A 12,879-nucleotide genomic window follows, 5' to 3' on the forward strand; every position below is an offset into this window, starting at 1 on the left:
AGGTGAGATGATATTTCTGACATGAGAAAAGTTTCTACAAATCTCTATTAATCGAGATGATCATACTTCCCTGCGTTTTGTGATGGCAAGATTATAGGAGCAATTGGTGAAGGTGTTTTGACACCTCAGGGTAGTTTGTCAAATTAACTGTAGTCGTTTTCTTTGTACCAGCTGTAAAAGGCTATTATTTCAACCAGTTCAGTCATTCTTGCGTTAGTGTTATTGAAAAGCTTAAAACATCTATGTTTGTAGATTATTATGTAACATCTGTCGGTTTTGAGAAGAAATTGAAAGAACTCATGAACAAAAAAGGAATATTATAGCGGAAGGAGAATTTGTCTTAAGGTAAGAAGATATTGCCTTATCTAGAGATGAGTGGAAGTATGAATCAGTTTTTCACTTATTATGGGACAAATAAGATAAAGATGTATTTTATCACCTGAAACTAATCGATAAATCTTCAGAACAAAATAACAAGAAGAGTCGTTTTGTCTTTAGTCCAACTTGTTTTTCGTTATTTTGTCATTTGTTGATCATCATTTCCTCTTTTAACAGTAACGATTCAATTGTAAGACCACATCCTGATAAATTACATAATTTCAAAAGGATGAATAAATCGAAGTGGTACTTTCTACAAATGAGGTCATTCCTCGGTTTATGTATATTTTTATTTAAGTAAATTTATCTAATTGTATATGAAATCTGTTCATAGTTATCTTTATTTTTGAATGCAGGATTTAGACATAGCCTATATGATGTTTTGTAATTAAATATGTATTAAAAAATACTTTAACGTAAATTCAAACTTTAACTCAAAAAATTAAAGTAAATGATTGTTTCATAAAATACCACTGATTATTTAATAAATAAACTCATTATTTGTTATTTCTCTTTTCGCTCAATAGGTTTGGTACTTTACAGCGCAGCGATCGTTTTCAGTTATTATGATGAAATTCATAATGAAGTTGTTGCTGAACAGCGCAGGAACACCGAATGAGAATCTATAGTATTGATCTAATGTTTTAGATGTGTTTTGGCTTGACCAAATTAACAGTTCTGCATTAAAATAGCAATGACTTCGTTATATGGTTGTACTTACTGCAGCGTGTATCACCTTCTGCACGCTGCCAACAAAACAGTTTCCTCTCTGTCTTCTATAGTCAGCAACAGATTTGTAGACAGAACAGTTTTGTCTACATATTGTGACACACTGGTGACAGCAGCCGAAAAGATGCCGTGCTTTTAACGTCACAATTTGGCTGGATATTGAATTTTAAAAATACCTATTTGGTACTTCTATATGTTTATAAAAGGAATACACTTTAAAAGTACGTGAGAATAACGATGAAGGTCACATTTTGTAATTTATGGCCAAAAAATTTCAGATCTGGTTTACCCCGTTCCGAATCTAGTGGGAATCAAGTACACTGTTCCAGATACGAGAATTGAGAAGCTAGACCCGAAACTGAAAATAGGGTATCCGATTCCGGAACTGAGAGTCGGGCACCCGGTTCTGAAACTGAAAATAGGACATCTGTTTCCAGAACCGAGAATCGGATACTCAGTTTTGGAACCAAGAACCGGGTACCCGGTTTCAGAATCGAGAACCGGGTACCCGCATTCATTATTACCTCGGATTCAGGTATTTCATAATTCAGCTCTGACCATTCCTAGATCATTCCCGTTCCGGTATGTTAGTATCACGGAGTGTAGTGTGGCTAGAAGGACAAAATTTCCTTCAGATCTTTTCACTTCATTCCAATATTGCTAAAAAAAACAGAAGTATCACTCAAATCAACACACAAATTATAGGGAAAGGGTTGGTAAAATGATCCCTTTAAAATAAATTTATATCTAAATCTTATCTCGAATGATCTGGAGTGTGGTCATTGTTTCAGCACCATTAGTCATTATTTCAATATCATAACATACATTTTTGAAAATTTATAATCAATATTTTGGATATTAATTCCACATATATTTGTGCCTATGGCAAACGGATCATTTTTCTTTCGCTGTAAGTAAAATAATTCCGAATAGTAGGAAATATCTGGCGAACCTCCAATAAATTATTCAGTTGTAAAGGAAGAACAAAAATGTAATTTAATAACTGAGTATCTTAAATAGTATTTGGTGCACGAGAAGTTTAATAAGACAATCATAACTTGATGCAAAACATTGATTTTCCTGGGAGCTACATAGTATATACAAACATTTATTATTAGTATTTGTATCGATACTTGCATATACATATTTGGACTTGCGTAGAGACACCTGCATGAAATTTATGATATTAGTGCATATAACTCTCCGACATCATTATTTGTTTCAATTTCTAACAAGGAGGGCAAAATTATATCTGAGCAAGAAGCATCATCCGAAAGTAAAACTGTTTCAGGATAATTTTGCCTTACAATAGATTTCCATTAAATAACATTCCCACATGGCAATTCATGAAGAACACGTCCGTCTTAATTGCTCAATAAAGACATAAAGCACTGACATTCCCACAATTAATGTACCGTTCATATAATAATGAATACCTAAAGACAAAAACACCAAAAAAGTAATACCTTTCAAAGAATTATGCGTAAAGTCCTATCTTTGTCTACTGCAGTGAAACAAATAACTCTTCTTCCAACTTTCGTTGTGGAACTAGGAGAATCTTTGATCTCTGACATGGCAAATACGTAATACGACATGCAGCACCACCAATCTCCTTCGGGGCTGCGAGATAATTTTACCTTAAGAGCTCATTTTATCAACATTTCTAATATTTGTCACTGTTCTTATTTAGCAGAAACTTGAACTTTAATCGATTATTTAGAAAATCCTACTTTAGTTATCGTTCTTTCATGTTTCATGCCTTTAGAAACATGATTTATAAAGGTAACCAAGAAAGATATGTCGCTTTTTGTACAGGTCTGTGCTCCATTGGTCCTCACACCGTGAGTTGAATGAGAATGGGGATAAGGCGAAGGTCAGTGGTTGGTGTGGGTATACAGTATAAAAACATACTACCTGTATGTTACACCGAGAACTTGCATAAGGACAAACTGAACACAGGACCTCTGCAGAGCGTCATAAGGACGTGTATGCCGTATGATTTCAAACTGACGTCTAACGCCGCTGCAGCAAAACGAAAGATAGATAATGCCAGGCCTTTGGTGAGAGTGTCGTAGCTACGCGGAGACTGCAGCGGTGGTTTAACCAGTTTAAGAACGGTGACGAAACACTCGAAGACGCAACACGTGCCGGAAGACCAACACAAGTACAAAATGAAGATCTTGAGGCAGCAGTTGAGGCGAACACTGGCCAGACATGTGAGAAACTATGACTACAATTCATTGTGAGTGGAGAAACCATTCTGCAGCACCTCCATCAACTTGAAAAGCACTACAAGTTGGATTGATGGCTCCCACATGATTTGACTCTGGGCCAGAAGACAACTCGAGCACACACTTGTGTTTCTTTACTGTCTTGTTTGAGGAATGAGTCATTTCTGGAAAGTGTTGACATGTGAAGAGAAGTGTGTCCTTTGCGAAGCTCTACGGCACCGTCATCATTGATTAGCATTTCCTGAACGGTTCTATAACAGCCAAAACCAGCACTACACAAGAAGAAGGTTCTCATGTTTGTTTCGTGGACTCCTCGAGGCATCGTGTATTGGGAACTGCTACCAGCTGTTCAGAGCATCAATGCAACTGTGTACTGTCACCAGTTGAGCTATATTCAGGAAAAACTTAAACCTCTGGAACCAGTACTTCTGAATAACAAAGGACAACGCTGAGCCCCACTGGCTAGGATGACCCGGAACACCATATTACGCCTTGGATGTGAAACACTCCCTGGACATTGCACCGTTCCATTATCACCTGTTCCATTCTTTGGGCAATCACCTTAGAGAACACCAGTTCGAATCCCTAGTAGAGGTGCAAGATGCACTTGACACATTCTTCGCTTCACGACCCACCATGTTCTACCGCGATAGAATTCATTGCCTTCCAGAACGTTGGCACAAAATTGTCGATGCTGATAGGGACTATTTTTTATCTTCCAGGAACGTCTTAGGCGACATATCAATGTTCTAATATGGTGGGTGAGAAAGCGACAGAACTTTCTTGGTTACCTTTTTAGTTTGTACTTGGTCATTCCGGCTTCGATTTCCTGTGGGAGCTCATGTGGTTCGAATCCCACGTTAAGCTGTAGATCCACATCCTATATAGCCTTGCACCTCAAAATGGACTCTAAACTAAAAATCAAAGCAAAGCAAAGCAAATAGTATTTACCCAAGTTTTAACATAGTCCCTAATGTTTGGAGTTGAAATCAGTCAAAAATGAGGCATCAATTACACCCCCTCCCTATGATTAAGATATATATATATATATATATATATATATATATATATATATATATATATATATATATAATGCACGCAGTTTTCATAAGCAAAACTAGTTCGATTTTAATGTTTTATTGCATGAATGTTTCTGAGAATACCGTATCTTCTTACTGCTTGATGAAATACTGATTGTGAGGAAATATACTACTTTTCCCCTTATTTGTAAATGCAATATTATGTTAAAATTCCTTAAAATACTAAGGTGTTTACAAAGAAAAATGAGTTTCGTTTGAGATCAGAGAATTACTTGTATATTTTCGGGTTCAAATTAGCAATAGAGAAATAATTGATTGATTGATTGATTGAAAGGGTTTGAATGGGCGCGTCGATATCGAGGTCTTTTTCACCCTTCTCTGACAGTAAAAAATGGATGACCCTAGAAGAAAAAGCATAGTAGCGCAGAAATAATAAATTAAAAGCAAAGTCTGGAGCACGTAAAACCTGTCGGGTCATTTCCGAATTAAAATGCCATAGCATTTAAGAAATGTGCAAACTCGATACACAAACACAAGGACTAGTTAGAAAACAATGGTATGTTAATCTTTTCTGCCGGGGCAGCTCAGCAATAGGTGAACATTCGTGGGGCAGCCCAGAATTAGTAATGAATATGACACTGCAGTAAAGAAGATAAAAGCAAGCTTCCACAATGTATAGCATTAAGTATTACTGCTTTTCATATCCTCGAATATTTTTTTCCATTTGTTTAATTTCTGCCATATCATTGAGGTAAACGTAGAAAGTTTGTACTCTTTGATCCGGTCTTCATTTGCATGAGTATCCGTTCGTTGACGCCATGATAACTCTCGGGAAACTTATCCTATTTTAATGAAACTTAGCATCTGTCTTCCTTCAACTGACAAAAAAAAACTTTTATGTTTGGGTTTAAATTCATCAATATTAAGAGTAAAATTGGGTTAAACATACCTCATGTAATTTTAAGTTTATACATGTAAGATAAATACTTCATAAAATATAGCGTAAGAATTCTATAGAACGTTGTGATCATCCTAACAGCTTGGAGTTAAAAATTTACTGGGAATGAAAGGTAGAATGTTCCTTGAATATTTTCGTTTTATAAAGTCACGATTTTGATATAATATTTCTTTCAAGTTACCCGATCATCCTTCTCGATACTCACATAAGCAACATGTCTCAATATTTCATTCAAATCCACCTTTGCATAATTTTACCAAATGAAGATCCGTGATACTCGTATTATTGTAGTCTACAGAGTTAAAATCAGTAAAAGTATCAGAGTAGTTGTCTTATTACAGCTCTTCCCCATTTTTTAAAGAGTTTCACGATATGGTTCGTTAAGCTAATTTGGCTTTGATTCAACATTATGTATATTATCTTTGACTTTTTTGGTAATCCCCAGTGTTTAGGATAAAACCACAATGCTCACCAATTGAAATGCAGCACCAAGGAGACATCGTAGGTTTTCCAGGTTTGTCGAATAATACTGTAGGGGCATTTGTAAATATAGTAAAGTCCGTGGGATTTTGAATAAAGCAATTATGAGACTAGTGGCGATGGGTAGGTAATAAGCCATAGAATCGAGTACTACCGGGTGTTTTGTCTCAGAGTGTGGCCGAGCCTGTGTATGACGTCATACTTCCAAGATGGCCGCAAACGTCGATAGCGATGTTTTTAGCGTTATACAGGCTAAAGTTCTCAACCGATTTTCAGGGGAGGCGTCTCATTTTATTTCTTCTGGATGCTGCTAGTGCCTTTTGCATAGATATTTGCCAAACAAATTGTTTCACTACTTCAAAAATTAAGAAAACTATCAAAACCGGGGTAAAATTAAATGGCTTTTTCGAACTTCAATGGACATACCGACTAAACTAGCGAATGGATTTTAATAAGTGTCTAATTTTTCTCTATGTCTGTTATTTATACATATTGCATAAATATTTGCCAACTAGATAATTTAATTTATTTACAAAAGTTCTAATGTCCTCCTATTAACACAAGTTCTGGACACAAACACTTTGTCTGGTGGGAGCAACTGTCACCACCATAATAACAGAACAAATACGTCTGTATGTATTAAATAGATGTGTATGGTAGAAGCATGGGCCGATACATGTAAACAGTATAACATTTTTGTATTAACTTCCTCGTGACTACTTGCAAGCTTGTAACATCATTTCTGACCGAAGGCTTTGCCTCAGTCAGTGTTGCCCCACTTGGTACAATTGTACCAAATTCAGCCCTTTTTGTCATACATTTTCAGCCCCTTTTGTTAAAAAGTTGGTACAATTCTACCCAATTCAGCACCATTTAACAAATATGTGTCCCATTTTCAAAAGTGTCAGTCAGTAAGACTTTTCCTACATCTCACGTTACTCATACTGTGTGTTGGGCTCTAAAAAATGCTGCTGAACATTCATTTCTGTAACGTTGCACCGCATAACACTACGAACTTTGTGTAGAAAATTCGTAATTCGAACTATACCGGGAAACAAATGACGCTAGATGGGCGCATCTGCGCCACGCTTGAAGGAGACCAGAAAGAAGTAATGTGGTAGAAATTTGGTCGTTCTATTAGGATGTTTTAAAAAACTAATTTTTAGAAAGAGCACTTTCTTCATTTGAACTCTTGGAAAAGGGGAAGTGTTATAGAACTTTACATCTTTTAGTTTAATGTTATAGAGTTATGTATTACACTCAAGGGTAAAAGTGGATCTGAAAAGGTAGGAGACGCATGACGTCACGTTGTCCTCCGTGCCTATCTTTGCCCATTGTAATTTTTTAGGAATGGGGGACGCTACATATATTTTTCTGGAAGTAGGGAGACGTCGTCCCCCGCGTTCCCCCACACTTTTACCCCTGATAATATAAAATAATGAATTCAGCCCTTTTTGTTTCAATTTGGTACTATTTTTCAGCCCATTCCAGAGCTAGGACTGTGGCAACACTGGCCTCAGTCCTCCAAATAGCAACTAAAGTTGGATTTTTAACCAGACGAAATGCCGTGATGTTCTTTACGAACAGATAGAGCTCTCGAAAAAAAAAAAAAACAGAACAACGAAAATACATGGAGACGTAGTAAACATCATTCAACTAAAACTGGCTCTAACACGCTTTTTCTTAACTTCTCCTGAACTTTCTAGAATATCCACAAAAGTTAAAGAAATGTTAGGTATTACGGATGAAAGCAGGTCCAAACACCATAATCTTATAGCATCCAATGTGTCTTGCTAACCGAAAGATGTTCATAAGATTTATGACTCTTTTGACAATGACCAATCCCGTAACTTTTGAAGTAAAAGAACTAATTAATATCTCAACAATGCTGTTTTTTTTTTTTTTTTTTCAGAATATATCCTAAATCACACAATAAGAATGTCTGAAAAAGAACTTCAGAGGTACGTTTTCAAACAAAAAGGAATTGAATCAGATAAATGTAGTCTATGGGCTACGAATGAAAAATGTCATCTTCAATTATGTAGTATAGTCCACAAAGTGGTATTGACGAAATTGTCGGATATTGTAATCCAGTTAGAGGCAGATTTTTCTCTGTTCACTACGTTACAATTGTTTCGAGGATTCGACCCTACATAGGTCTGTAGCAATGTCTCAGTGATTATGAATTTTCAGCTGTTCCCCAATCAATGTTTAATTTTGACGGTTGAATGATTTTACCTTCTAACAAGAGCAATTCGATGAAAATTCTTGAACCCTTTATATCGCCAATCTCTGACAACACAAATCAATAAGTTTCATCTACATACAATGAACTAAAAGCTCATTCAAAACAAACCACTCCCTTACAACACTCTGTAGTAGTCTTTGCTAGCATGGCAGAGGTACAATGTATGCAAAAAGATTCAAGTGTAAAGACGTATTAAGACTTTTCAAATGAAGAAGCGGATCGGTATCTAACGAAATATGATAAGCTTACTTAGGGTTTTACTTACTTCCGTACATCGAACATTCACGAAGAACTCAATTAGAAAGAAAAGGGCTAGTGAAACAACGCCTGTTCTACATAAAATCACAGACTCTACATATGTAAGAAAAGTAATCTTGAGATCTTTACTGTCTCATCACAGAACAAAGGATCAGTTAACAGCCTACCTCACTCAAAAAGCATTATTGCAAGCACAGAAAATAAATCAAAATTTAGTTGGTAGTTGGAGGAACGATAGAAAGTCTTCGGGTGAAAATGGTATTACACAACTTGCAAGTAGTCACGAGGAAGGTAATACAAAAGATTTTACACTGTTTACATGTATCGGCCCATGCTTCTACCCTCCACATCTATTCAATAGATAGAAACGTGTTTGTTCTGTTATTATGGTAGTGACAGTTGCTCCCATCAGATAAAGTGTCTGTGACCGGAACTTGTGCTAATAGGAGGTCATTAGAACTTAATCATATTTACTCTTGCCTAAATTCCAATCATATTAAGGCATTATTAGGACTTCGTTATGTGTCTGGGTGTGACACAGTAGGTTGCTTCAAGAATAGAGGAAAACAATCTTTCTAGAAGATTTTGAATTTTCTAAAGAAAATGTTCTAATAGTATTTGATACATTAGGCTACCCACAAAATTTTACATCTTAAGTTGCAAAGTTGATAGAAAGGTTCACTTGTCACGTGTATTTACAAGGTAAACAAGTTTTAGACATTGATAAGGTCCGTTGGTGGATGTTTACCGAAATGATGTTCAAAGTGAAAATTTGCCGCTAACATTGTCAGTTTTACACTAACACATCTTAAGAACTCACTTCCAAGTGATGGAGTGGCGACGGGCTAATCTTCCACAAGCGGAACTCCCTGACCATCCACGTTTTGACAGAAAAAGAGGGAAATTAGTATTTTCCTATCATGAGTCATGTACCATGCGCTCCAGAAGATATTTTCAAATTGGTAAGTTTCGGTTGTGTCAAAGGACGATGTGCTGTTAATTGTGTAAATTGCAAATGCTGTGCTCAATCACTTAGATGTACAAAACTGTGCAAATGTGAAAAAGAGGAAGAGTATTGTGACAACAGTGAAAATAACGATCAAATGCAAATGTTGGACTGAGATAAATAACTCATATGTCGATTTTTTTCTATTGTTAGTTTCCTTTCTAAACAATTCTGTACCAATAAAACGAGTTTGTTTGTGTATTTGAAGTATTTTACTATTTGGTTTACTTTTTCAATTCAACAGATTTACTAATTTTCATGTTTGTTTAATTAGGGCGCGTATCTTTCTTTAACGGTAATAAGGAAGTGGTACAATACGATGAATGTAAATTACCCTATAATCGGAGAATTTTGTTTAATTTAACGTATTTATCGGCATAATGCATTGTTAACATTTTATACTTCATACCATTTTCATCGTGAATATTTGATTCCATATCTTTCAAAAAGATTCAATTTTATATCAATTTTGCCGAATGTTTATTAAAAATGTAAATAAATAAAATTATCTATTGAGAAACATCTATGCAATATGTATAAATAACAGACATAGAGAAAAAATAGACACTTATTAAAACCCATTCGCTAGTTTAATCGGTATGCCCATTGAAGTTCGAAAAAGCCATTTAACTTTGCCCCGGTTTTGATAGTTTTCTTAATTTTTGAAGTAGTGAAACTATTTATTTGGCAAGTAAATATGCACAAGGCACATGCAGAAGCCAGGAGAAATAAAATGAGCCACGTCCCATGAAAATCGGTTGAGAACTTTAGCCTGTATAACGCTAAAAAAGACATCGCTATAGACGTTAGCGGCCATCTTGGAAGTGTGACGTCATAATATGGCTCGGACTCACTTTGAGACAAAACACCCGGTAGTACACGATTACCTATAGTAGCTCATTACCTATCCATCGCCACTAGTAATATAATTGCTTCATTCAAAATCCCACGGAATTACATATGCCCCCTACTATAAGTAGATCATGGAAGGATAAACAATCGAGTGCCGTGAGGCAGGAGAAGCTCTGGGTATGCTGCCATCTCGCACTGCGGAAAGGCTTATTCAATGTTTATTTTGAAAAACTTAAAATATTTCTTCAATTATAAGACTCAATAAGTTATGTGAAGTTTGTACTTTGTGTTCCTTCGTTAGTTGGAAAATGATTCGTAATAAAATGTTAATGAAAATTGATGAAGATTGTGCTCGAATCTGGCGTGAAGAAAAAGCTATGTTTAGCAAATACTTCCGAACCAATCAAAAATATTGTAATATATTTAATTTGATTTAGAGTCCGTTCAGGTGTTGATCTACACGTTAACTTGGGGCCCGAACCTCATGAGCCTCCCATCCCAAAGTCATGTATGCTATTCACACAGCCAAGAGGAAACCCGTACTCGAAATGAGAATAAGTAAAATAGTTACACGTTCTGTTAAAGTTTTGATCTATTGTTTTATGGACGATAAACATTTGCTACTCGAATTAAAAGAATAAAAAAGTGAAGGAAAAAGTTGTGGATCCAGTTACTTTCACAGCTGTGAGCGATAAGAATAAGAAGACAGATATTTTATATAAGCGCAAATGCATGATCTGTTTAGCTCGTTTGTTCGTTCAGAGGGGAGTTTATATATATTAAATTCCAGCTTGAAAGTTTGTGTATATTTATAATAGGGTGGATTGAATCCGGGTAACATTTTGGTGGGGTAACGAACATGATGAAATTGGTGCTTCTTGTCATCCTGATAGTGGGAAATAAAAGAAGTTTGCATTTAAGTACTGTCTATTGGGGCCAACTTTACTTTGAACAGATGGATTTTATGTCAATTACAGGCAGATATGAAGTGCATACTGTATACGCATCCTGAACTGCTTGCTGCAGTAGTATAGTGGTACAGATTGCAGACAATGTCAGATTGGAGCTCTATCCAGTTACAAACTAAAATGTGTTAAAAGTAGTTCATTCCAGATTCGTTCGTAGATCACAACATTAGCTTGCTTTTGTTGTGTTTTCAGTTACTTCCACAGTGTAGAGTCGAGAGTAAATATTCTCAAATTCTTACATGCTAAAGCAACTGACAACACAAACTCTCATACAAAATTAGACATTTTCTGTACAGAAGGTATTTCTCTTGTAGAATTTCGGTTTGTAGTATTGCACCATGTCGAGAAGAATGACCAAAGACCCTAGTACAAACAGCGGAAACTTTTTTGACATTCTCTGAAAAGCGATATTTTAACATGTCTGAAAAGCAGTATTTGATCCAATTTGTTTTGCATTTTCCCACATTCATGTCCTGTTACATGTAACAGAAAAATTGAAAGCAATTTTGTGTCGGAGCGTTATAGTGGTGTATGATTGAAGGTCATAAATATGCAAATTACTGGCATGGGTCGCTAAAATTAGCACAGCATACATTGGGCCGTGGAGAACTTTGCATTTGAATGAATTTTACACGAATTCTGAAAGAACACTTCGCTAATTTACCTTGTTAGAATGGAGAAAGTTTCATGCATCATAACAGCTAATGGCTGTTTCAGTTATAGAAACTGGAGAACTGTTTGTATATCAGGTTGCATACTTGTCAAGGCGTTTCTAAGCAAAACAAAAGAGATGGACCTCTTCGGATGGCATTACACCAGTACAATCAGTGGTCCATATACTTATAAGGTTGACTGTACAATCATTACAAATGAAGATGGACTCTCCGCTCCAAGACAAGATGTCAAATAATTGTTATAATGATAAGGAATGGGTTTCGAAATAATAATAGTAAACATGATAAAGTTACCAGAAGTTGTAGAGAAAAATAGACATTTGCCTAATTGGAATGATAAACTCACAGAGCGTTGGGAACAGTAAAAGGAAAAGAACATAATTTCAGACAATTGAAAATACAATAGATTAGTATATTATCCAAGAAGGAACTGTGTTCTTAACATCATGGTAGAGAGTACGGTAAAAGTAAAATAAGAGAGACTGAGAAAGATCAAAATTAATGGAATGTATTAAAGCATATAATTGCTTTGTAGAGGCAAACTTATTACCTAAATATAATTGTGTATTGATATTTCTAAACTTGTAGAAATCTGTAGACTAATTTGTAGGCATTTTCTAAATTTTTATACTATTCTCATGAACACAGACGATATAAATTGCGAAAGTTTGAGACCCAGAGAAGTCATTTAGGAAGAGCAGAGGACGTTGCCCTCCAAAAGTGTGAGAAACACATGATTTTAATATATTGTAAACTAATATAGTACTTAAAAAGTAAATGTCTTATGTTGGTGGACATTCCCCCTCCCCCTGGCAAATTCTGAAATGACACTAATGCTGAGAAGTTCTCAAGATGGAGAAGAAAAAAAATATGTTAGTTTGAAATTACGAAGAAAAGTATGTAAGTTCGAAAGAATTAGACACAAAACCAACTACTTATAAGAGCATTGCAAACTCTGCGAGTAAAGGAACACGATATCATGAAATAACTTAGCTAAGAAGCCTGTGTTATAGATGAAGCCTTGCAAATATTGTAGAGAAGAAAAGTGAGGAAACAA

The 12,879-nt window shown here is 35.6% G+C and overlaps 1 protein-coding gene across 1 annotated transcript in view; it reads left to right on the top strand.

Moving 5' to 3' along the window:
- LOC145663697 (uncharacterized) overlaps window positions 1-1,078 on the top strand; it is a 66,920-nt gene extending 65,842 nt beyond the window's left edge. Inside the window, exon 5 of the mRNA XM_081729791.1 lies at window positions 906-1,078. Within this exon, the coding sequence (XP_081585917.1) occupies window positions 906-997 (92 nt within the window). The 3' untranslated portion in view covers window positions 998-1,078. The remainder of the gene's footprint in view (window positions 1-905) is intronic.
- Window positions 1,079-12,879: the final 11,801 nt, after the last annotated feature.

Source organism: Thermobia domestica, chromosome 11, assembly GCF_964235325.1.
Source record: "Thermobia domestica chromosome 11, izTheDome1.hap1.1, whole genome shotgun sequence".
In the NCBI taxonomy this organism is placed as follows: Eukaryota; Metazoa; Arthropoda; class Insecta; order Zygentoma; family Lepismatidae; genus Thermobia; species Thermobia domestica.